Raw genomic sequence first — 25207 nt, forward strand, 5'->3', positions numbered from 1 at the left:
TCTTACATTATCAGTCAATGTTACATCATCATTTACCCAATTTCCCATTGGGGATCAGTAAAGTATTTCTGATTCTGATCAGTTCTATATACAGTATGATACATCCATTATGAGGTATTAAGCACACATTAATGTAATAATGTGTTGCTACTAAATTATCCAGCAATATTTTTTTTATTTTTTATTTTATTTTGGTTGGAAGTTTTCACTATATTTTGATGAGTAATGACATTGCCTGTCATTGTCTTAATTCAGATTAAGACAATGACTGCGACTGTCAACATACAAATCCGTTGATACAAGCTCTAATCTGTGACGTAGATATATAGCTTGCTGGAGAATAAGATGACAGAGACAAAACATAACTGTGATAGAAAGCAAGAGCTCTTTGAATACAGTTTATTTTCTGAGTTAAAAAATGTTATTTTATGAGGGCAAAAACATTAACATTCAATAATTGTTTGCATTGTGCTTGAAAAGCTGACTTTTGAGAGTTAAAGTAGTCTCACCCGGCAGCAACAATATGTCAATTTCTGTGCAAAGGAATTTCACATTAAAGCCCCAGTATGCTAATTTAGCCAGGGGAAAGTTTTATATTGATTTTTTACACAGAGAGCATCATTATTTTGGTTTTTGATGGCGAGATGGTACAAACTTGTAGGAGTGAAAGCCTAACCTTCTCGGTAGCTGTGCCATCCACTGCATACAAATAATTCTCTTCAAAAATAATTAGTGTTTGAACTTCAACACACAGCAACAATGAGGGAGATTTTGGAAAGCTTGATAAGTAGCTGACTGGGTATTATTTAAATACAGTTAACGGTCCAGCACAGTAAACTTTGCATTTCTCGATGCCATGTAACATTTTTCAACAGTAGCCATTATGACCTGAATTAGTAGGTCAAACTCAGGTTTTACTAAAAAAAAAAAAAAAAAAAATAGCTGCTGTGAAAAAGGTCTGTTGTTTGAACAATCTGCACTGTCGAAATTACACTAACACTCTTTGAAAAACGCTTTTGAAATTCAAACAGATGTTGAATTCCAGTCTACTTCCTGGTATAAGTGCTGTCACATACAACCATGTTTTAACAAATGCTTTGATTCGTGAACAATATGTATAGTTACTGATGTGCCTATCCTTGAAGAGTAACCTATTCTGAATTACACTTCATTTTCTGTTTTTCATGGGGACACTGTTCTGCACTAAGTAAATTTCTGTACAATATGCTGAAGCCAAGTCAGTGGCTCTCGTCTGTGGAGGAATTCGTTGTATATTACTCTCACTACGGCCCTGCCAAATCCAGCCCTGTCTGCTGCAGGGTGCAGCCCAGCCCATCAGCCCACAGGCTTGGCTGGCTGATCGATAGACCACTTAGCGGCCGTGAGCTACACATCCCATTCATTTGACCTGCTGGAGCTGTGGGAATGGGCACGCAATCCAATAAGTATCGAGCCACTGAGCATCTGAGCCGGGCCCGTCAACTTGAGGAACTTCCTCCTCCCTGAGTGGCCTTTCTCAGGGTTGGGGAGATAAAGAGCCACTCTGGAGATCCAGCCGGCTTCACTCAGTCAGACACTTACGGTGAGATAAGGCTGTGGTTCCACGATATATTGTGCACTGCAGTCTGAGTGTGCAAGTGATAAACCTTGCATACATATGAGGAAAATAAGGTGTTTCGAGACAGACCTTAAGTTATCACCTATTTTCTTATCTTTTCTCTAGTATGCACCTTCTTATCCTTTCTTCTGCCTCAATAAACATGTTTCAACAGGGTGGAGAACTCTGCACTGAAGATATCTAATATCTAATTCTTCAGTCTGTTTCCTCACAGAAAGTAATAATTTATGTATGATTATATGTGACATCTGGCCGGTAACACATATGAAAAGACTTGGAGTGAAGCATCTTGGTACGCCATCAGTTTGGCAATGTTAAGGCTACATATTTTATTTAATATCTATCTTTCTTTTTAAGTAATATGTTTCTTTTAGGAGAGAACTTTGAATATGGTAATTACAAAAGTCCAAAAAGTTGTTCTTGCAGCTCAATGTTAAAATATAAGACATATGAGCCTTTTGCAGTGAGACTCAGTTCAACTGCAGGTAGCAACTCAGGGGTATACATATAATGCATTAAGGTATTGACTCATTAAGGTGATTATAATAATAACATTAAGAGTAGGATGAGCTTCTGTTAACACTATTAATAATCAGTGACATACAGTTTATCTGTCTAATCCTTCCTGGGCTCTGAATCACTGAAGCACTGAGGGTCAATACAATATGAACACCTAACTATTACATGTAACCTAGAGCCCATGCACTCTGAATTTCCCCTAAATCTGCCCTTAAGTAGCTTCAAAGTCAGAAAAAAAAAATCATTTTTCCCCATAATGTATGGTAGTGGTAAATAGATATTCTGTGTCTCCTGCAACACACTTATATTGAGTGTAAATATTCAAGCACAAGATGCCATTGCTTTAAGGCCGCACCATTAGATCAAAAAGAAAATATCTTATCTGATATCTTTGGAAACCTTGAGATCTCCATTAAAATGTAAAATAAAGTTTTCTGGGTTTTAGCATAGCTCAGCTGCACATCATGCCTTTGTAATGACTGTTGGGACCAGAAGAGTTGAAAAGTTCAAGCACAAAAAAATGAAACAAAAACCTAAGTGGAGCTACATATTATAAATGCATTGCTGAGTGCAGGAACACCACAGCAAAAAAACACACAAAAAAAAAAAATGAATCACAGGAGGCAGATTGAGGCAGACATTGGAGACTCCTTTACTGCAGCAGATGGCGACGATAGTTTGCAAACACTCAAGTTTACAATGCATGATTGCCAGTGAAACACTCTAATAAATTCCTGCCAAAAGGGCCACAAAGGAAGCCCAAGCCACCTGCTACTATTTTATCTCAGTGAAGGACCGCAGTCACCCCCCCCCCACCCTCCCCCATTACTCCTGTCCTCCAATTCTCTGAGTCTCTCCTCTCCTCAATTTTCTCTCCCTCCCTACTTCCATCTCGGTTTAGTCACGCAGAAGGCTGTAATTCACTTTCACTAATGCAGCCCCGCAGAAGCCAGTCAAGTATATAAAACTATGAAACATTTCCCAGCAACCCCGGCTCTGCGCTGACGGCTGCCAAAAAAGCCCCATGGTCCTCCCCAGCCTAACACCTTCTTGACAGAAACATAAATGGAGGGTGAAGCCACCTACTTTCAGCTGGCCCACCCCTTTTAGTCCCAGAAAACAGTTTGTTCACCCTTTAAGGCTGACATTAATCTTTATGAGGTGTATTCATACATGGATAATTCACGTATGTATTATTGAACTTTGTCTATTTTGGTGCCTGATCACCTTTTGATCATCAACTGGAGGTCGTAGTTGTCTCTGAGCTAGATGGGGGCTATGTTTTTGCCCTATTCCGTCTGTTTGTTGTTTGTTTGTTTGTCAGCAGGATATCTCAAAAGATTCTGAATGGATTTCCTTGAAACTTAGTGAAAAGGTTGACCATGGACCAAGGAAGAACACAGACATTTTTCACGCTGATTGGCCAAAGTGGGGCGTGGCAGCATGCATGACTGAGATTGATCATGTGGCGAGGAGGCACAGAATAACTTTTCACAATGACTGGCCAAAGTAGTGTGTGGCCATGGGTGTTATTAACTTTTGGTTGAATATCCAACACCATCATATTAACCGCATCGTGCTGGCGGAAATATGCTCTCTCCTCAGTGCTTTTTTCTAGTTAATCCATCTTTTTTATTGACCACTAAATCACTTATTATATCTGTCCACACTTGACTACTGTTATTGTTTTTCCTTCATTCAAACATTCAGAATCAGTATCCCTAAGCCTGTCTTACCTTTTCTAACAATCATTTCCCACTTGGCGGGAATGCCTGCTATTTCACAGACATTTCTATTAAATGGGAAATAATACAAATACAAATATAAATCTGAATCTAATAGGAGTAGGAATAGGAATACAAACATACATATAACTACTAAAACATTGCTGTCCACAATGCAGATATTTGCCTTTGGTTTCATATTTCTTGAACGACATTATACATATAACACGCACCAAATGGAAAAAAGGAATTCCAGCAGTACAGGCCTTCAAAATAAATACAATATCCAATATACAAGTGTATCTTAATATACAAGTGTACAGGAGATTGACCTCTATTGTGCAAAAAACAAACAAACAAAAAAATCTCAGCAACCACACTCTATCAGTAGTTTTAGTGTCAATCCTGGTTTTGTTTAAAACCTTAATAGCATGTGAGACAAATAATTAAATATTTTAATATTTCTGTGAGATCTCAGTAATCTGTAATATCTCCCTGGGGGCAAATGTTCAATTATAGAGTGCAGTGGGTGCAAAGAGTAGTTAATAATTTTGTAAACTTTATCCCTTGTAGGTTGCTCATACATGCTAATAAACCGCTGCTGTAATTAAAATGAAATAAAGTGGGAGCTACAAGTGATTGTAGTGTAAGCTTTATCTTCAGAATGAACTTATTTGGGTTGATGCTTCCTGTCCATTACTTCAGTCTGTCAGAGTGACCTGATAATCTGATTGGCTACAACCTGATTTGTTATGTGTTATCTCAGACTGTGAGGAGGGGAGTGGAGTTGGAGGCCTTGGAGGAGACGGAGTGCCAGGAGCTAATGCAGGCAGGGGCAGACAGATGATCATATTGATGACTCCTGGAGGCCAGGAGGAGGAGAACGGTGAGAAAGACCTGGCGCCGAGTGGACATTAGTCTGAAAGGGCATTAAGCCTTCCGGCTCCCAGACAAACAGCGGCAACCTGATGACGGGGGAGAACAGTAAATATGATTGCAGTTAATATCAGATGCTTCAGCATGGCCGGCAACACTCACAGAGAGAGAGAGAGAGAGCGAGAGAGAGCGGTGATACCTCCAGCTCTCTCTATTAGTCCTCCTCAAGTTGAAGATCAAATACAGCCCCTGAATACAAATTTCACATCAGTTGACTGTGACTCACCATGAGTTAAATGAGCACAATAGACAATAAGCAGCAAAACAACTTAAAAACAAGTCCAGTTGTTCAACAAAGGGAAGCGTTTGTGCATTCGTGGCTGTGTCTTTACTGTGTGTGTGCACAGTAAAGCTGTTCAAGCCCAGCTCATCCCTAACACACTCTGTGTAGTCCGGCTTGTCTGCCCTTGTTTATCTATTTATCAGGCTGTTTTCGTTTATCTTGTCTGAGCCGGTAAGTCTTGCAGCTCTTCGTGGGACGGGGGCTAGTGATCGACTGAGTCATGCTCACCTTTTTTTTAGTCTGTTGTTTGTCAGTAGCCTTTGTATTCTATTCATAGGATCAGGAGTGATATAGACTGTACTGCACTGCACTGTCATGAGGATTGTTCCCTTAGTTTTACATCCTGTGGAGGTATAGGATGCTATGTTCTTAACACACTGGATCTACTGTCGGCTGATTTTGAATATTCAGTAATAAAGTACATGGCATTAGTGTCTAACCTCAGACTCATGTAGAATTAGTTTTAGCCTGAAAATGACTGATATGGTATTCAGTAATAATTCTCTTCTAACACAGCTGTAAAATCCCCAAAGTCGTAAGGTCAGATGAAGTCTTTATTACAATCTGGGGCCAAGCTGGCTCTTTTTTTCTAATTGGTAAGCAGGTAAGGGTTTAGCGCATTGCTCAAGGGCACACTGACAGGACACATGGCTGTTGCTGTGTTGTGATCAAACCTGTGACTCGCCCAAAAAGGGACAGACTCTCTAACCATCAGGAAACCCTGTCACGCCAAGAGAATATGCAGATAACATAATCTTAAAGAGGCTATTATCAATTTATCAGTTATACAAATAGCCAGTGTCTCATGTAGGCATTTTTGGCACACTATCCATGTTTTTTGACATTTGGCCCACCATGAGGAAAAAAAAAAAGTGTAGGCATCTCTCATACTCGTACTTGTACTGTGGTTTCCATAGTGAGTAAAGTGCTTGCTTACGTGATAGAACACAAATCGTATTCTTACTCTACAGCACAGAATAATGACGTTTCCACAGAATCCACAGAACAGTTACGTGACCCATCACCTGATTAGATGACTGATTTTGAGTTTATTGTTACTATCAGTGAAGAGCCATTTCCAAAACCAAGCCAGTTCTGTTTTTACATGATATGGAAAACGTTATTCACGCCTTCATTACATTACAACTGGACAGTTGCAGTTCCCTTCATTTATGCCTTAATCCCCAGTCTTCATCAGTTTGCCTGCAGATGGTTCAAAATGCAGCTGCAACCCCAGTCCTATCCTCTCTTTACTGGCCTCCTGAACATTTTAGTATTTAATTCAAACCCCCGTTTGCTTTCAAGGTTCTTAATGGCATCTTGCATCTTATCTTATATCACTGACCTGGCAGTCTGCTCCGTGGTCTCTTAGATCTGACAACAACTCTCTCTTGTATGTCCCACAGTCCCAACTAAAAGTAAAAGGTGACGGGGCCTTTGCTGTTGCTGCTCCATGTTTATGAAACTAGTTGCCATTAGATATTCAGTGTGCTCTAGTCTAGACACATTTTTATTCATTGGCATTTTTGGTGCACTAATCTCTCAATCTGTTATCATGTCTATAATTATAATTTATCCCTTGTTGTTTATTTATTTTTACTTTTAACTGTATTCTAATGTCCTTTTGCTGTCTTGTGAAGCACTTTGGTCAGCTTAAGCTGTGTTGCTCCATAAATAAACTTTACTTACTTTACTTTACTGATTCCAGCTCTGCCTGCACACATGCAGGCCCAGTTTATGACCTATTTGCGGGGTCAAAAGACAGCTTGGATGTCCTGCCCCACCCCAAAAATGTGTACATGCAGGCCAGCCATTCCTGCTCCCCAGAGGAGGAGGTTGGCAGATGCCTCTGAATCAATTTGGCCAAGGACCCATAATGACCTCTGCTATAATTAATGGGAGTGTTTAGACAGTAGGAGAAACCCCCCACCCTCCCACCCGCCTCTGCCCAGCTGACCTTGCAGAGACACCGCTGTCACTGCGCTGTCACCCATGCTTGTAACTGGTCATGACTGGAAATTGATGTCTGTGTGTGTGTGTGTGTATGTTCCTGCGCATGCACGTATCTGCACTGAGGATGTGTCTGTACTGAGTTTGAATGACTGTATGCATAATAATCCCCGGCGTCAGTCAGTGATGAGACGAAAAAGTCAAACTTGCAATGATAGAAAAATGGTATTATATGTCGTTACCAGTTACCGGTGTAAGACCTCCAGCTTATGCTAATGCTTGAGTAAACAACCGCCAGCATGAATGAAAAGCATTATATTTTCAAGAAAAAAGCGACAATTTCTGTTTTTTGTTTCATTCATGTGTGTTATCTTTATGTTAGTTATCCGTTTGATACTCCTTAATATTCCATGCCATAAGAATTTCATAATTATCCACATCAGGGTTAAAAGTAAGAAAAATCTATTCTGCAAATAAAATGCAGGTAAACTAGGGTTAGGTGATTTTACTCCTGATCAGTATCATATAAACTACTATATGCATATGTTGTTGATTTAGCAGGGTAATGTGAGGTATTTACTGTTCAGCCTGGTATATATAACTTAATCTTTTGTATTCTCCGTCCAGATGGCATTATATTAGTATGGTGTTTGCAAAGCTCTGTTGAGTTAGCTCATGCTTCACGATTGTTTAGATCATGAACAGCTGTCAGAATTCTTAATTAATGATCTTGAACTGAAATGATGCAGACATTTTAGTTTTGTTTTGTTTTTTTAGCAGTAATTCACTACGGGATGAAGTTGAAACGTGTGGCCTGATGGGTCTGCAGTTAGGGTGAAATAGTCTTCCATTTCTATCATTTCTATCATTCATATTATTTCTATTATCTCAGGACTTCCATCTGATTTCCCAACTATGTGCGCAGGTTGATGTTAACCCTGAAACATAATAAAGTGTGTAAGTTCTCAGATCTTAAACAGGCAAACGGATATTTTCTATCATCACACACCGCAGAATCTAGAGACCAAAGATGTCAAAATACCAACAAGAGCATGAGAGTCTCTGAAGCTGCCCTTGACTCTATTTAGACTCATTGAATTGGATATTTACACCCGGATAAGACCTGTTAATCATAGTGTTAACAGGTCTTGAGCATAATATATGCGCCACTTGCCTCCTCTACAAAGCATCTCAACCTTTTGATCAAGACATCAGCTCTCTTGTTTAACCATTCATTTGACATTTGCCTGCACCCACGCACGCAAGCACACACACACACACACACATACATGCACACACAAACACACACAAATGAACAGCATATGTGAATCTTCCTGTAATTTGCTTTAATTTAATGAAAACTCAAGGCAAGAGTCTGGATGTACGGGGCGTGACTGTACAGTTCACTTCCTTATTCCCTGAGGATCTTTGTAGGCGGGATGGGGAGTCGGGGGGGGATTCCTCGCCTCCTTGGCACAAAGGCAGACTGGCAACACCCCAATTACCATGTGAATGGGAGGGTAGCCCTTCATTCAGATGCTGTGTGTCCTCCGTGTGAGCTACATGCAGGCAGACAAAGAACAAGCAGCCGCTACGTAGCTGGACAGGCTGCCACAACTGCCAGACTGAGGCAAGGGGGGGAGGGGATCTTTGTTTCTCTCTGTGTATATTAATGTCAGCCAGTCGGCCAGTCAAAACAAGACAGAGGAATGAGGGAAGAGGGAAGATGTGGCCTTGATGAAAACAGCCATGACTGAATCTATGAGGCAAAGCAGAGACGAATAGAAGATCTCAGCTTTCAGCAGCAGCAGTCTCCATCCACTGATGCCGTGGAGAGTAAAAGAGAGGAGAGAGGGAGATGTAAAGGGAGTTGAGGGAGGTGAGGGGAGGGGCTGAAAGAGGCAGAGAGAGAGGAGAGAGAGAGAGAGAGAGAGAGAGGCGGACACCCAGTAGCAGCAGGTTTGTGAGAGCAGCAGCAGGAGGAGGAGGAGGAAGGAGGAAGGAGGAGGAGGAGGAGGAATCAGAGCGAGAGAAACAGTGTGGCTGCAGTCAGGAGGGACTCTCTCTCACACACACACACACTGAGAGAGAGGGAGAGAGAGAGAGAGAGAGAGAGAGAGGAGAGACAGAGAGAGAAGGTAAGAAGGCAATCCTGTGCATTTGTGTCCCTGTTTTGTCGGCCTAACACCTCTCCGTTTCCAGTGTGAATAGCGAGGTATCAGCTGGAGGAGGAGGGGACGCTCCGCAAGCTGCCGATGTGGTTTGTTTTGTTTTTATTTCCTCACTGCCTGCCAGCTGACGACATGCTGTGTGTGTGGGGGGGGACGCAGCACCGGAGCACTGCAGAGGGATGCAGAGAGATGGAGGAGAGAGAGAGAGAGACAGAGAGAGAGGGAGGGAGAGAGGGAGACAGCATTATGCTCACCAGACACAAGGAAATAGGAATAGACACAGAGGAAGAGCTGGGAAAACAGAGATGAGGAGGAGGGGGGGGCATCATCAGACATCTGAGATGGCCGGTTGTGCTTCACTGTGTGGCAGTGAGAGAGCAGGGTGCTAGCGTGTGTATGTGTGTGAGGGCTGCGGGGTGCTGTTTGAGTGACACGGTGTGTGTGTGTGTGTGGGAGTGTGTGTCAGCTGTCACCGCCAGGAGTTTTCCCTCCGTGATGGAAATGATATATGATGAACTTTGCATCAGACCACACCCTCTGTTTCCTCTGGCGGTCGCTCTAATGAGAGGAGATGAGATGATGTGTGGTTTTGTAGGTGCATCTGCGTGTGTGTGAGTGTGTGTGTGTGTGTATGTGTATGTTTGCGTGTCTCAGATGTGTTTGTGCCACAGCTGAGATTCCACTCGGACGAGGTGCAGCTTATTTGGTGTTGTGCCAGGATGCTTGCCTCAGCTAATGCAAATTATATAGAAAACTGACTATGCGTGTGTGTGTGTGTGTGTGTGTGTGTGTGTGTGTGTGTGTGTGTGTGAAAGGCATTCTGGCAGCCGGCCAAACATGCTTAGCGTTGCCTCCCATTACTGTCAGGGCAGTGGATTAGCTGTATGTGTGCAATGTTCATCCTAAAGGAGGTGAGGAGTCAAGCCAAGATACATTTACTAACACATTATCCACTCTCAGCCCTGTGTGTGTGTGTGTGTGTGTGTGTGTGTGTATGTGCATGTGTATATGTGCTACACATCAGACAAACTCCACAGACGTCCCAGCCATGCACATGTGTCTGTCAGCCTGTGTGTTGTGTTTGTGCTGGATGTGCACATGTACAACATGTCCATGCTGTCACACACACTCTCTCTGCTGTTTTTGCTCCACACACTCACCAAGCCTTCTGGACTTGGCGTCTGGCCTTCCTACTTACCAAACATTTGTTTTCCAAATTCATCACTTCCACTGCTCTCTGACTGATTCAGAAATAATATCAAGCACCGTACTGACTCACTCACGATGATAGTGTGCTGTAAGAAAGCGGGACGGGGCTGACCCTCGTCATCTGGCAGAGCGAACTCCTCAAACCTCATAAAGCCAACCTGCTCGGAGCAGCTTGACCAAACATTTGCTGTTTGTATTTTTGCTGCCAAGGCATTTTCTCAACATTGCAGACAATGCATTCGACAAGAGCTGTTATACTGGAAAAAAGTGTTTCTAATGATCTATACTTGAATTATGTGATAGATGTATGTGAAAGTATGTATAGGGGGGTGGATGTGGGTATGCGTAAATACATGCTATTTCTAATACAGTTGTCCCTCTCTATAACGCGGTTCACCTTTTGCGGCCTCGCAGTTTCGTGGATTTTTTTTAGTGCAATTTTGCATTTTTTTTTTTTAACAGCGCATTGTGTTCTGCGTCCTGATTGGCTAAGGGACTGTAGACCATTGTCAATCAATCTCCTCCGTGCCGTGTCTCCTGTACAGTACAGAATGCGCTCATTCTATAATACTGGACTTATTTTTCTACGAAGTTTTGAACTTTGAGAGCGTTTAAACAAGAGAGAAAAGTGAGAAAATGTTAATGCCTGTCTGAGAAAAGTGTATAAAGTGTGTAGTGAGGGGTTTTACAGCCTTAAAACATCTAGGGGAGAGTGGGGTAAATAGTGCCAATTTTTACTTAAAGTGCCTTTAAAGCGAGGGGATTACAGTAATGCCTCCAACTAAAATATGCACATATAGTTTAAGATGTTGTGCATCCCTGGGAACAATCACTTTGGATCTTATATAAACTGTTTGAGAAATATAGCTTTCGAAAAAAAAAAGTGGTTTTGTGGCACAACTTGCCCCCGGTGCGGGGTAAATTGTGCCATTAGAGAGAATACACTGGGGTAAATTGTGCCATTGATAATTGAAGTAAAACAGGTCATTTTAATCTCACAAATGATAATGCTATATAAAAGTAAAGCAAATACAATACAAAATTATTTATTTAACATTTATTTATTATTTTAACAAGCTCACAGGCCACTTTTCTATAACATGGCCGAGCGCCACATGAATACATACCCAGAACAAAAAAAATGAGCACCTGCAAATCATCTTCACCTGAACCTGAATAGTTTTAGTGATCAAAGGTAAGAAAATAATGTACAATAACAATAAAATACAATAAAGTAATATATAGTATATAATCACAAGTTGTGCCACTGGCACAAATTACCCCAAGGCCCTTTGGCACAAATTACCCCAAGCCCACCGTTTTGAAAAAAATGCATCCCCCAGCTGTTTTGAGCGAACATCATGCTAACTGTATAGACTCATGGTGTAGCTTACTAAAGTACTTTTTTTTTCTTTTTTTTTTTGGTTGTTGTTTGTATATCTGTTTCTGTATTATGTCTAATGCTGCATCCCATACACTGGGTGTCGTAAAAGAAAACCCCCCCAAAAAAAAAAATTTTGATTCTAATGATCTCTACAGCAACACAGCCGTCGTGACACCCGTTCCAAATAGGACATTTTTGTGTTGTAGCATCTCTGCACAGTGCACACACACAGCTGAGGAATGTTCTAGTACCAGATAAATGATGGGGTAAGCAGTACCACAGTGGAGCACAGCGTTGTGCTTATGGAAAACACAGCGAGAGCGGAAAAGGGACTTGAAAGAATGACCTCGGCCTCCGCTGAGGTGGCAGGAACAAACAGATATAACTCCAAGAGGCTAATATCCTCAAAAAAAAAAATCAGCAACAGCACAACAACGGTGGCATTCCTGGAGAAGAGAGGAAATCTCTTGCACAGCCGGGGTTTTTCTCAGCCCCGGCTCAGCGGCAGCATACGGTGGCTGCTGCTGCTCTGTAGTAGCCTGAGGAGCTCTGACAACTGCAGTCCTGGTGGCAAAGCGTCAAACACACTCTGGGAGGCTTTATGAAACTCTTGGCAGCTTTTGTGCTGATTGCTGCGAGGGCCCGCACGCCGTCTCTGCCCCGGCCAACCAACTGGACCATGTTCAGTTACGTCCCGCTGAACCTGACGTCACGCCACCTCCGGGGCTCAGGACAGAGAGCAGGGGGAAAACAGGCCTGCGGATATGAGTGTGTGTGTGTGTGTGTATGTGAGAGAGAGAGAGAGAGAAAGAGAGAGAGAGGGGGGTGATGCAGGGACAGAGAGAAAGAATATGGACAAAAAGGGAAAGAAGCAGGGCAAAGGACAGAAATGAGAATAATGTAGTAGGAGGGAGCACAGAGTATATAGTATGCATGTTTGTGTCTGTGTGCATGTGTTTGTGTGTGTGTGTGTGTGTGTGTGTGTGTGGAGTGACTCTTGACCTCAATTTGATTGCAGTAGTTTGCGCATATTTGCATCCATAAAATGTAAGCATCTGTTTATGAATAAGCGCCTGTAAACGTCGTTGTCTGTGAATAAAATCTGCATGTGCATCTATTTGCTCCCGCTCAGCAAAAGGTCACCGAGCCGCGATGCCGTCGCCAGTCATGTTTGAGCCGTCAGTGACAGCGATCTGCTTTCCCACTAATGCGTCTGGATGGATGTTTGGTGGTGGAGGCTGTTATGTGATCAGCTGACTCCTGAGCCTTTTGCGTGACCTCGCCGGGGCTCCATCATGTTTGTATGATCCACGGCTAAGCTCTTAACTAGATTTGTAGAGAAAACGTCATTTTCACTGGGACGGAGCGCTAAGTGTGATGTCTGAGTCTATTTCTGGAGCCGTGACGCGGGGTGATCTGATGATCCGTCTTGTTTTTGTGGTGGCGGTGTGTGTGTTTCACTGATTGCAATGAGACTGAACTTGAATGAACATAAGAGAGCAGGGATGAGAGAGTGTGGTCATTGGTTCATGTGACATAAGGGTGATGCATTGAGGTGAACAGGTTTTTGCGCACAAATGTGTCGACAGGAGTTCTGAGGTTGATGCAGCATCACTGACCTGATGTTTAAAGGAAAACTGTGCAGTTTCAAATGTGGGAGCACACCAACTTTGTTCATTAATGTTAAGGATGAGGCTGAGGAACGATAAAACCCCTCAGGTTTTATTCTAACAGCAATAACCCATAGAATTAATGTAACACTTTTAAATGTGTGTCTTGAATCTAATGGACTGATGTCAAATATGCACAAAAACAGAAAAATTGGAGTGAAATTCTTTTATATTTTTTTGTCATGATGGGGTAAAAGATTTATCCTGAAGGTCCTGAGGTTCTTTGTTTTTTGCTTTTCTCTTCAAATTTTTTGCTTATATTCAGGAATTTTTTTTTTTGGTCATTTGCTCATCACCTTTTTCCCGTGTTTTTGAACCAAATCAAGCGATTTTGGCTGATTTCTGACGTCGACCCAGCGCCACTGATCTGACATGTCCAAACTTGTTTTGCTGATCTGTCTTCCGCTTTTCTGGTATCCATTTACACACAACAGGGAAAACTTTACACTTCCCATAACTCAAGAATTTCCATAATGGTCAGATGCACAGTGACAATCTGAACCAGTGTCACTGTCAGTGTTAAAAGCAGTATGAGAGGACGAAATGTTGCGAACATAAATGTCCTGTATGATTACATTGCAGCCCATTTCGCTGCGTCCGGCGGAAACATTCGTTCATAATGGACCAATTCAAGAATTTTTTGTTCTTATCATTCATTTTGAAAAACAGAATTTTTTTTTTTTTTTTAAGTAGCTTGACAGTATCAGCTAGTTGCAACACTCCACTGAAGCTACATCACACTTACGCTGAGTGAAATATTCCAACCCAAGACAAAGTTGTTTTATGGCTGCAGCGTGACATCAAATAGAAAATATCTAGATGTCTTTTGCACAGTTTCATACATATTTTCCATGTAAGCAGCGGGGAAAAAATTGGCATCTTTGGAAACCTTGGGATCTCCATCAGAATTTAAAATAAAGTTCAGTGGGTTTGAACAAAGCTCGTTTCGTGCAGCGTGCATTTGTAACCACGCAGCCATCGACGGGACTGGCAGTGATGAGGAAGAAGAAGCACAATGCCACATCAATACTAGGCCTGAAACAGGGCTGGAGTTAACCCTAACTCCAGCCCTAACCCTAATCCAGATTACCTTCAGGACACTGAGCAGGTGTGGTGCCTGTAATCCACTGCTGCATTAATGATATCCATGATCTTCATACCTCCAATTGATTTCACAGAGTTTTGCGTCATAGTCAGTGTCCCCCCTCCTCCCCTTGATCCTGTAACCCCCATGGGTGCAGCTTGGAGGTGCTCCCATAATGCCTCTCTCTGATGACCTCATCACAGGGCCGTGAATGCAGCTCTGCAGATGATATCATCCTCCCAGGACTGCGTCTGAACTGGAGCAGTGGGAGCTCGTGTTATGCACCACGCCGCTTTGATTTGCCTAAAAGCAGCAATTTTTAATCCCGTCCACCATTAAGTTCAATTATTCAGCAGCACGTCAACTGGCTGCCATTTTTAACGAATTCATCATCTTACACAGCTGAACTTACTTTTCCTGCTAAATGGCTCTTTCTTCATCCTGGTTTTTACAGCATCAAAGGCTGAGATACCAAATGAGCTGATGATGAAGTGGTGAGTGATACTGAGGAGGAAGAGGGTGATGATGATGATGATGATGGTGTCTTATCTCACCAATCTGCCTAGTTGTGCTGCCAAGGTCAATTGGTTGGTCAAGCAGTTTTGTGTTTGTTACACTGGTCCCATTCACTCTTTCCTGCCAACACACACACTCACACGCACACACACACACACACACTCACTCTCTCTCTCTCACACACACACACACACACAGTTTTACAGTGAACTCTGTCACTGATGACTATCATTGTCCTCTGGGTGTGCATCAATATCTGTGGTCGAGTGTCTGTGTGTGTGTGTGTGTGTGTGTGTGTGTGTGCGTGTGCGTGTGTGTGTGTGTGTGTTTGTGTGGAAGCATGCACTTTTTGTTGTAAAGTAATGCATCTGTGTGTGCGCAAATGATGATGTCTTCACCACAGACAACATAGCCGTAGAGGAAGTCTATCCACAGAGTGTGTATCCATTTGTGATGCCTGCTTCCATCGTATTACACTGTGAGAGCAGTGACAGTGAATTTTTCTACTTGTTCATTCTGCATTTCATATCCCTGTATGATGATAAAATTAAGAATGAAACAAAATCTAAGATGAAAACTGGGTGGTGCAAAATACTGTCATAAATTCAGAATTTTGGGCTGTTTTTCGCTGAGCGGGAATTGAAAAATGTACATACCTACAGAAAATAATTCATGATTTATAGATATACCACCCCCACTAAAAATACTATGTGTAGCACTGAAATTAAATAAAGCTTAACTTAAAAAAAAAACAAAAACTACAGCTAAACTGAAAATGAGATACAAACTACACAACATATATGTCAAATTATGTTTAATGGAAAAATAGAATATCCAAAAACCCTGTGTCCCTGTGCTGCTATTGTGGCGAAGCCCAGCCGTTCACATCTTCATTCTAACTATTCTTCGCACATCGCAGGGGGAAGCATTAAATTTTCATCCACCCAATTACTCCCCCCCATCCACCAGTTTTATCTTAAAAGAGACGGGTGGAAGGCGACGGGAGGAAAACTTTGAAGGCTTTCGCTGCTGAAGATGGTTGTTAACAGCATAAAATTCACTGGTGAAAGTGAAATTTACTGAAACATCCTATATCAAGCTACAACGAAGACTGTGAGACAGCAGCATCATCATTCCCAAAGAAGAATTATGTTGCTTCCCCCTCTCTGAGTTATATATATCTATAGTTGTGTGAGGGAGAAATTCCCGGCTGTCACACTCGACGATACAAAGTCTGTCTCTTGTGTGCTGCTCCAACTGTTTTTCCTGACAGAACAAAAATAAAAATAAAAAAAATAAAAAAAGATTGTGCCTCCCTCCCCCCTGCTCCTGTCGCTCCTCTCCATCGCTCTCCCTCACTCTGTAATATTCTCTCTGTTCATAATTCATGAGCTCATTGCTGTCTCTGCTCAAGTTAATCTTATTCTGATTACGTGCCATCAAAGCACAGGGTTGGACAGGTTAGAGAAACACTTTGGTCGTGCAGCAGAAAACAGATCAGACCGTAGCTCCTGTGAAGAGACGTTACGCCTGCAGTGACGGCCCCTTTATTTACCACAGTCTCTCTAACGAGATGTTATCATATTTTAACAGTGGGGGGAAATAAACCTTTGTGCAGCCAAGTATGTGAAGAAGACAAAGAACGTTTCAGGGGCCTGTCCGTCAGAACTGATGTGATCTTACAAGTGAACAGGGCTCACCTCGCCCCGTGTGACCCGCTTTGCTTTGTCATTGTTTGGTTTTTGGCGTTTTTGCCTCATGATGTGAGTTATCCCAATGTGACATGAACAACAGTGCAGAATGGATGAAAACAAACTGAGGTTGAGCTGAGGATTCGGACGGCGTCACTGCCTTTATGTCTCTTTCCCTCTGTCCTCCTTCCATCCTGATACTTTACTCACCGCTCTGCATGTTGTTGTCGATGCTCTGAGCTACAAGAACCTGCACAGGAGTGTCTGTTTGAGCTTTGCAGCAGCACATCATGAAATTAAAGTCAGATAATATTACATGAACATGAATATTACATGACTACAATCCACCAATATAGTATAATTACAGGAGACTCAGTACAATAAAGACATTTCAGCTTCCAGTCCTGTGGCCTACTTTCCAATATTACTCTAAATAAAACTAGGACACACAGCCATTCACACAAAATAATGTTAATGGTATTAATAATACTGAATAATGGAAGGAAAACCCTCTTCTGTACAGTGCCCTGCTTTGCTTTATCCCGTGCCTTTTCAACGTACTAATATGTTTTGTGCAAACAACTCATCTGTATCATCCACAGGGAGCATCGGCCTTTTCTGCTACAACTTAACTAATCTGCCTCAATCTTAAACAGAATAAAATGGCAATTCAAAATAAAGAGTAGATTTCACTTTCAGTTTTGTTGAGCTGACACAATGTCCTCAGCTGTGCCGACCCAAAGGCCTTTTTCAGTACAGAGAGGGTGTCCACCTGACCGTCTTTGACAGGTTATACCGCACTATACTGCAGTCAAAGTCAGGTTCAAAGAATGTACTCAGTTTTTGTTCACTCCCTGTCTTGAAAATATATTTTTTTCAATGGACGCCAGTTCTTTAAAAACTAGTAAAATGAATCTGAGGTTAATTACTGTAACAAAAATGTAAAGAAACATCTTAGTATACAGTAATGTAGAGGATGACACCATGGGGCGAGCATGATTGTGTGAAGATGTGGCACAGAGTCATTTTTAGACTTTGGTTTTGGTTTTTGTCAGCAATAGCAGCACGCTTTGCACACAGGAGACAGCATGCAACCCAAAGCATCCTTAACACTGAGAAGCCAGTGTCAGGCAACGGGCTGAATGGAGACAAGAAGAAGCACCACTGTTACACACAGCAGAAAAATAAAAGTATTTTATTCTATATGTTAGGGCTACAAATTAAGACACAAGATGTTTCAGCCCATCTGTTCACCAGGGCCTTCAGCAGATGAACTAACAGAACAACCAAAAGAAGACCGACTATTCTCCCCTAAGACAGCTCCAAACAGCTGGAGCTGATCACATAATCAAGTGCTGGTCCCCTCCCTGGTTTTTAGGAGACCTGGGAAATGTAGTACTGGGTAAACATCCTCCTAGTAGGAACAGGTAGATCTACAGTGGCAGATACTGCATAATTAAGAAAGAAAACAAACAAACAAACAAAAAAAAAACACAAAAAGGGCCACATTTAGGCATGAACACATTGGTGCTGAATGGGTTTGTCTTCATTTTAGTGCATAATCTGGTCAAAATCACATTGAGTGCAATTCTTAACAAGAGCAGCATCAAGTCCTGCTCCAAACAGGAAGCGACAACTGTAGTTACCATGTGGATGGGAGCTTTACTTGGCACCTGGTAGTTAGTGTGCAGTGATGCAACTGAAAACACAGTCTGGAGTGAGTCCTGTTACTCAATCATACATGCAAGCATTCTCACTCCTCTAAATACGAGCGCGTGTGCAGATACCGCGCACGAGCCCCGAGATGCGAACATGAAGGAGGCCACAGAGTCACAGATGGACACAAACCAGTAATGTCGAATATGTTTTAAATACAGCTTTAAATATTGCACTGCAGTTTCCTTCGGGGCTTCAGTACGTTGCTGTTCTGCCCTCTGTATGTAGCGTGATGCAACATAGCTTCAGCTGCATCATCGACTTGTGTGTCTGGTGTGAACGCCACAGGTTCTTCCCCAGCGGGAGGAAGGATTGGGGTATAGAGCGGAGTGACGGGGTTATTGATCCGCACGAGCTGGGAAAGCGCTGCAGTCTGTCCATTACTGCTGTCCGCTGTATCCCTGTGTTACCTCAGGAGGAGAGCTGGGAAGAGAAGGTGGGGGCGTAAAAGCTGGAGCACTGATGGGAATCTGTGTGTCTGTATATACGGCTATATAGATATTGATGCTATACGCTGTTTGCTGCAGTTTTGTCAATTAGGCCAACACAGGAAGTTCAGCCCAGTGGAGGAAACACACAAATTTCTTCACCTCTATCGCTCGCCCAGCACCCTGAGTCATCATTCCTCCACAGCAGAGAGAGGAAGTGGATGTTTTTAATGTGGGTTTATTGACACCAGAGGCTGAGGCAGAGTGGGGAGGACAGATTTGCCTCACAACACACACATGCAGTAATGTGTAGTGGGTAATTCATGTGTTGACAGTCATTTTTGAAGATGGCCTTCTTTCCTCCCTATCTGATATTAAAGTTTCAAAGGCTTTAAAGGCCACGTCTGTCCAGAAATAGAACGTGCAAATTTGCTATTAGCAGTGAGATATTGAAGTTAAACAGTCTGTGTGTTATTCAGTTGTTCAGTTGTGCAATTGTAGCGGTTGTGCAATATGGAGTTTCTGTGTTTTTTGTGTTACTTTATGTGTCTGTGCATGTGTATGTCTTTCACTTGGTTTGTGAGAAAATGACTGCGATAAATAAATACTGTGGACAGATAAATAAAATACTGTGAGGTAAAGCTTTGAGTCCGAGGTGTTGGAGTTAAACACTCTTGCGTTCTCACAGACAAACACAAAGCCGAGAGGGCAAAGTACAAGTAAATGTGATTAATTGCACCAACGCCGAGAGTTTATCTTACAAGGACAATTGCACAATGCAAGCACACATGTATGCATGCACACACACACACACACACATGTACACACATAAGGAAACTGCTCAAAAGGAAATGTAAAATGCAGGAGAGATTAATAGCCTGTACCTGAGGGAGAGATGATATGTAGGTATAATTAGTGTACATTGCTCTGTGGATGCTTTTACACTGGTTCCGCACACACAAACACAAAAACTCGGTACTTTTCAGCCCCGGCAGCACTAAAATGTTGATTCCCATCATTTATTACCGTACACAGCACAAACTCACAGCTAGCCTAAATGATGAGAAACTTAACACAGGTCAACATAGGGCACCATTTTTGACCTCAAAACATTTTAAATGTCCCTTTTCAAAACAGGAAACTCACAGGACAGTCAGATACATCTTCGAATACATCAAGAAAATGGTTGCAAATGGTGCCTTTCGAACAAGTTTTATTTAGCGCTTATGATATTACAGTGCTTTGTAAGCATGCATCCACAACTTTCTGCTGCTAACTCAGCTAGTGCTGCCTTCAGGGGACCTTGGAACATCCGTCTTGTAAATTTCCAACCTGCAACAATAATTTGTTTACACTGTCAAGTTGAGAAAAATTAATGTCCACAAGAGGGAAAAGTCCGTATTTTCTGCCACGGTGAGTGCCAAAGAAGAAAGCATCAATTTTTACCGAGCTGACACTGTGACCGCAGTGTTGTTGCACGTTGGTAATGATGATGTGTATCATCAGCCTGGGTTGAAAAAGAACAAACCTATCCTTTAAACCCCCATTACAGAAAATAAAACTAACAGCCTGTGTCCTAATGAGAATGTGGAGAAATGTTCGCCAGGATTTTCATTTTCTCTCTCCCTCCTTCTCAGGCTTCCCCTCCTCACTGACCCATGAAAGAAGCCATGCCGGTCCTCACAGCAGGAGCGGGTGAGATGAATTAATACACAAGATGTTTGGATTTACACATAATACACAGTGTGGCTCCCCAACGTGTACACAAACTGTTTGAAACTTGCTGGGCTCCATCTGTTCATGTAAACATGCTTGATCTCTCTGTTTGCATTCATCTCCCATCCTCTCCCGTGGCAGGGCTACACGAAACGTTGGCCCTGCTGACCTCCCAGTTGCGTCCCGATGCCAATCACAAAGAGGACATGGTGTTCCTCAAGGATGTCTTCAGTGAGAGGAGCTTGGGATACCTCATGAAAGTGAGACCTGTGGTGTTTTTTTGGACACCGGTGTGCTGTAAATGCAGTACTTAAGATATGGCTGCAGAACTGTCTTTTAAGTTTTGATAGAGGAAAAGTCTATTTTACTATGCTGGATGTTAAAATTCTAAAAATGCAATTGTCCACTGTCTTAACCTACATGTTAAGTGATGAAAACACACACACTGAATCATCCATTTGTCACCATTTGTTTTGGTGTGTCACTTTAACACTTTTCCTTACATTATATTCAGCGATAGCAAGTCACTAGTGTTAGGTAACAAGGTTAGTAATAAAACTGTGTCAGAGTTTCTTAATGTGGGCCTGTAGAGTCATAATTTTTTAAAAATATGACTATAAATAACTCAACACAGCTGATGCAGCCAGGTTTATTTTTGGAACTATTTCCAGCGAGCAGCAGCATATTCATCCTCTGCTCAGAGATTTTTAGCCTCACTTATTCATGCTCTTAATTTCATGCCTGCTATCACTCAGTACAGTGTATACTATAGTGTTAGCATGCAGCCCCAGAATAAATGATCTACCAGGGACATATGGATGATTTTAGTGTTTATATTCTCATTACTTTACAGGTACGTTAAGCCAGTATTTTAAAAACTTGGCGATATTGTCTCCTTGAATAAACTGATGATTTTTGTGTTTCAGATCCATGAGAAGCTGAGACAGTATGAGAGACAGAGTCCGACACCTGTCCTCCACAGTGCGTCTTCTCTGGCTGAGGACGTGAGCTCACCCTACACACACACACACACACACACACACACACACACACACACACACAAAATTACATTACCCGTTGGGCACAGCAGTCAGTCACAGTGAGTTAGCACAGACCAAGAAGCAATGCTGGTATCAAGAGTGAATTTTAATTTTCTCAAAGTGCTGAATCATCCCAAAGCTCATCTAATGAAACTCCATATCCTGCTTCTGCCTCCCTCACTCACGCCAGTTAGCAGGGGGAAAAATGCTGACCTTAGCAGCTCACTACTTATTTTCCTGTGTGTATGTGTGTATATGTGTGTGTGTGTGTTAGTATATCTATCTGCAGTTATTATACAGTTAACGGCACAATGCATTACGGTTACACTCATGCACAGGTTCAGTGCAGGTCAGCATTCAGTGTATAATATTCAGCTGTGATTGGCAGGTGGCAGAGGAACTGCAGAGTGGACCAATGAGCACAGAGGAGAAGGAGCTTCTACACCTGCTGACATCACCACATCTCAAGGTAAACACACTCACCTCATTTAAAAAATATATATAAAAATAGTACTGGGGTAGCAACAGTTAGAATGACAACGGTGCATGATGAAAATACAGGTGATTGCTGAGCCGCAGTACAGGTGAATACTGCAGGTGGCACTTGGTGATGACAACAGGAAGTTAGGGTGTTTCTAAGTTTTTGCAAAGTGTGATTACAATACTAGGTGGTTGCTAGGTATTAATGGTTACTATGGTGTTACTAGGTGGTTACTAGGTATTGGAGGTCAGTATTGTACTACTAGGTGGTTGCTTGTTGAGTATTGGCTGTTGTAATGGTGCTACTAGGTGGTTGCTAGGTATTAATGGTTACTATGGTGTTACTAGGTGGTTGCTAGGTATTGGAGGTCAGTGTTGTACTACTAGGTGGTTGCTTGTTGAGTATTGGCTGTTGTAATGGTGCTACTAGGTGGTTGCTAGGTAGGTAGTGGTGGTTACTATGGTATTACTAAGTGGTTGCTAAGTAATAGTGGTTACTATGCTGTTATCTGGTGGTTGACTGGCATTAATGGTTGCTATGATGTAACTAGGTGGTTGCTAGGGATTAGCGGTTTTACTCGGCGGTTGCTAAATGAGTAGGAGTAGTTGTATTAGTATATATTTAGAAGTTAGTATTGTGTTACTATGTGGTTTCTGGGTGATTACTGGTGGTTGCTAAGGTGTTACTAGGTAGTTGCTAAGCAATTATCAGTGGTTACTAGGTTGTGACTAAGTTGTTGCTAGGTGACTGGTAGCTAGTGCTAGTGTGATTCTAAGTGGCAATCAAAATCACCTGACATATTTATAGAGCTCTGCAAAACATTTGGGGATGAAAAAGTTCAATATCTTACAAAGCATATTTAGAGATGTGGTGTGTGTTTGTCATATTATATAAGCAGCTCCTGGCATTAAAGACTTGAACTCAGACTACTGTTGTGAGATATACACACAGTTCATTTGCTCTGACATCAGACCATGAAATCACAGTACAATGTACAGATTCTGGCAGATATCAGGCTACTCTGTTTATTCTTTGAGTGACTCGGCGTCAGCACTGTAATCTCAGTATGTCTGATTTCTGTCCCGTCAGGCTGTTCTCTCGGTGCATGACACTGTAGCACAGAAGAACTTTGACCCCGTGCTGCCTCCGCTGCCGGACGACTTTGAGGACGAGCTGGAGGAGGAGTCGGTGAAGATTGTCAGGCTGGTGAAGAACAAGGAGCCTCTGGTGAGTCGTGACATGGAGAAGGAAAGGCTGATATGAAGGGCGAGAGGATGCAGAGGTCAGTGGAGATGGAGGAAGAAGAGAGGGAGACAAAGGATGGAGAAGTTTTAAATGGCATGAGGAAGGGAAATCGGAATAGCCTGCAGGGGAAGGATTGGGAACATAAAGTCAAGGGACTGAGACCTGCTCTGCTCAGGATTATAACCTCCTATCTGTCCATGCTGCAGGGCGCCACCATCAGACGTGATGAAGCCACCGGGGCGGTGATTGTGGCCCGCATCATGAGGGGAGGTGCAGCTGACCGAAGTGGTAAAATCACCCTGCTTCTTCTCTGTCTGTCACACCAGGCTTCCCATAATAAGGCCTTGTGTCTATTAGTCTGCTTTGCTGGTCTAACTGTATACATTTTACTCATCTGCTAATGACCAAGAGATCAAGCAACTGTGACAGAGAGAGATGGATCACAGCAGCAACCGCCAAACAAAAAGAGAAAAAAAAAAAACAGGCATTGTAGTGAATTTCTCTTCAAACCCTGAGGCACTCTGCAAGCCGGGCTCTGTCACGTCACGTAGGTTTAGCAAAAATCTGTTCACGGGTGTTACCATGGCAATACCAGCCACATGGAGTCGGGGAGCGGAGTGTGTATGTGTTGTTTGGATTTTGAAACGTGCATGCTGGGAAAGTAAATCAATCAGTGTCCGTAGCCATTAATCATTCATGACTTCCTGAGTTTTGCTGCTGTGTGAAGTGAGGTAAATGGGATAAGCCCTAGATGGCCATGGAGGGAGAGACTGTCTGTGAGCCAGCAGATAGATTTCAGAATTAGCCTTAACCGATCCATGTCGGATAAATGCATGTATGTGTGTATGACTGCACAAAGCGGCGTGTGTGCGTGTGTGTGCACATTATGCACTCTCTCCTCAGGGACAGGTGTATTGATTTCTGCACTCACCAGCCTTTGGTTTCATTGTTGTGACTGCACTTACGCAGCTGAGGGTAGCGGCCGCCCCGGTCTGCCTCTGACAGCAGCGCTGATGTCAAGATACAACCGAGAAATAACAAAGACCTACTGAGCCCTTTGAAGCCGCTGCCTCTGATCTCTCCACCCACTCAATGTATGTATGTCTTCATACAATCTCTCCTCTCCTTGTTCCTTCTGCCAGGTTTGGTCCATGTAGGAGATGAACTCAGGGAGGTTAACGGCATCTCCATAATCCACAAGAGGCCAGATGAGATCAGTCAGCTGCTGGTAAGAAAGACAAAACTGCTGTATATATGTACGTTTAAAGGCGTATCGGCATTTGCTTTGCTGAAATGATTGCTGAAATGATTTTAATTCAAGATTTTTATTGGAGTTTGTGAACAACAGTAATATACCGTAATATTGTGCAGTAATGTAAAACTGTCCTTTTAATTCTAAAATGTGAAAAAATCAAACAGCAGAATCACATTGTTTATTCTACAAAAACGATTTATTAGATGTAAGCATAAAGCATATAAATCACAACAGTATTTGTCTTGCCATTATACTTTTTTGATGAAGTAGTGTGTAAACATGATCAGGCAACCTGCAACCAATATGACCAAAAAACAATTTACAGAAAAAAAAAAACATTAATTTTACCTTTTTGCCACTCATGCCTCTCACACTTCTTAGTGCAGTGATGTTATGTTTTCTTATGGGAATATGACATGAACTATCCCTGTCCTTAAATATTATATCCATCTCTCATCTTGTTTAATAGTTAATATGTACGTCTTGTACTGACTTCACAATCCGCCCTAGCAGACTTTTAAGCAAAGAGTGAATTGAAACTTTTGGGTTTTTGCCTTTACCCTGAGTCTTA

The 25207-nt window shown here is 42.3% G+C and overlaps 1 protein-coding gene across 2 annotated transcripts in view; it reads left to right on the forward strand.

Annotated features, from left to right (window-relative positions):
• The first annotated feature begins 4253 nt into the window (after positions 1–4253).
• mpp3a (MAGUK p55 scaffold protein 3a) overlaps positions 4254–25207 on the forward strand; it is a 30722-nt gene continuing 9768 nt past the window's right edge. Inside the window, exons 1-8 of one of the 2 annotated variants that reach the window (XM_030058442.1) lie at positions 4254–4747; positions 20537–20594; positions 20757–20875; positions 21542–21619; positions 22044–22124; positions 23226–23363; positions 23588–23669; positions 24524–24609. In XM_030058442.1, the coding sequence (XP_029914302.1) occupies positions 20558–20594; positions 20757–20875; positions 21542–21619; positions 22044–22124; positions 23226–23363; positions 23588–23669; positions 24524–24609 (621 nt within the window). In that variant the 5' untranslated portion in view covers positions 4254–4747; positions 20537–20557. Of the gene's footprint in view, positions 4748–9133; positions 9169–20536; positions 20595–20756; positions 20876–21541; positions 21620–22043; positions 22125–23225; positions 23364–23587; positions 23670–24523; positions 24610–25207 lie in introns of those variants that run through there. The other variant, XM_030058443.1, reaches the window with a different exon arrangement.

This window comes from Myripristis murdjan, chromosome 8 (assembly GCF_902150065.1).
Source record: "Myripristis murdjan chromosome 8, fMyrMur1.1, whole genome shotgun sequence".
Classification (NCBI taxonomy): domain Eukaryota; kingdom Metazoa; phylum Chordata; class Actinopteri; order Holocentriformes; family Holocentridae; genus Myripristis; species Myripristis murdjan.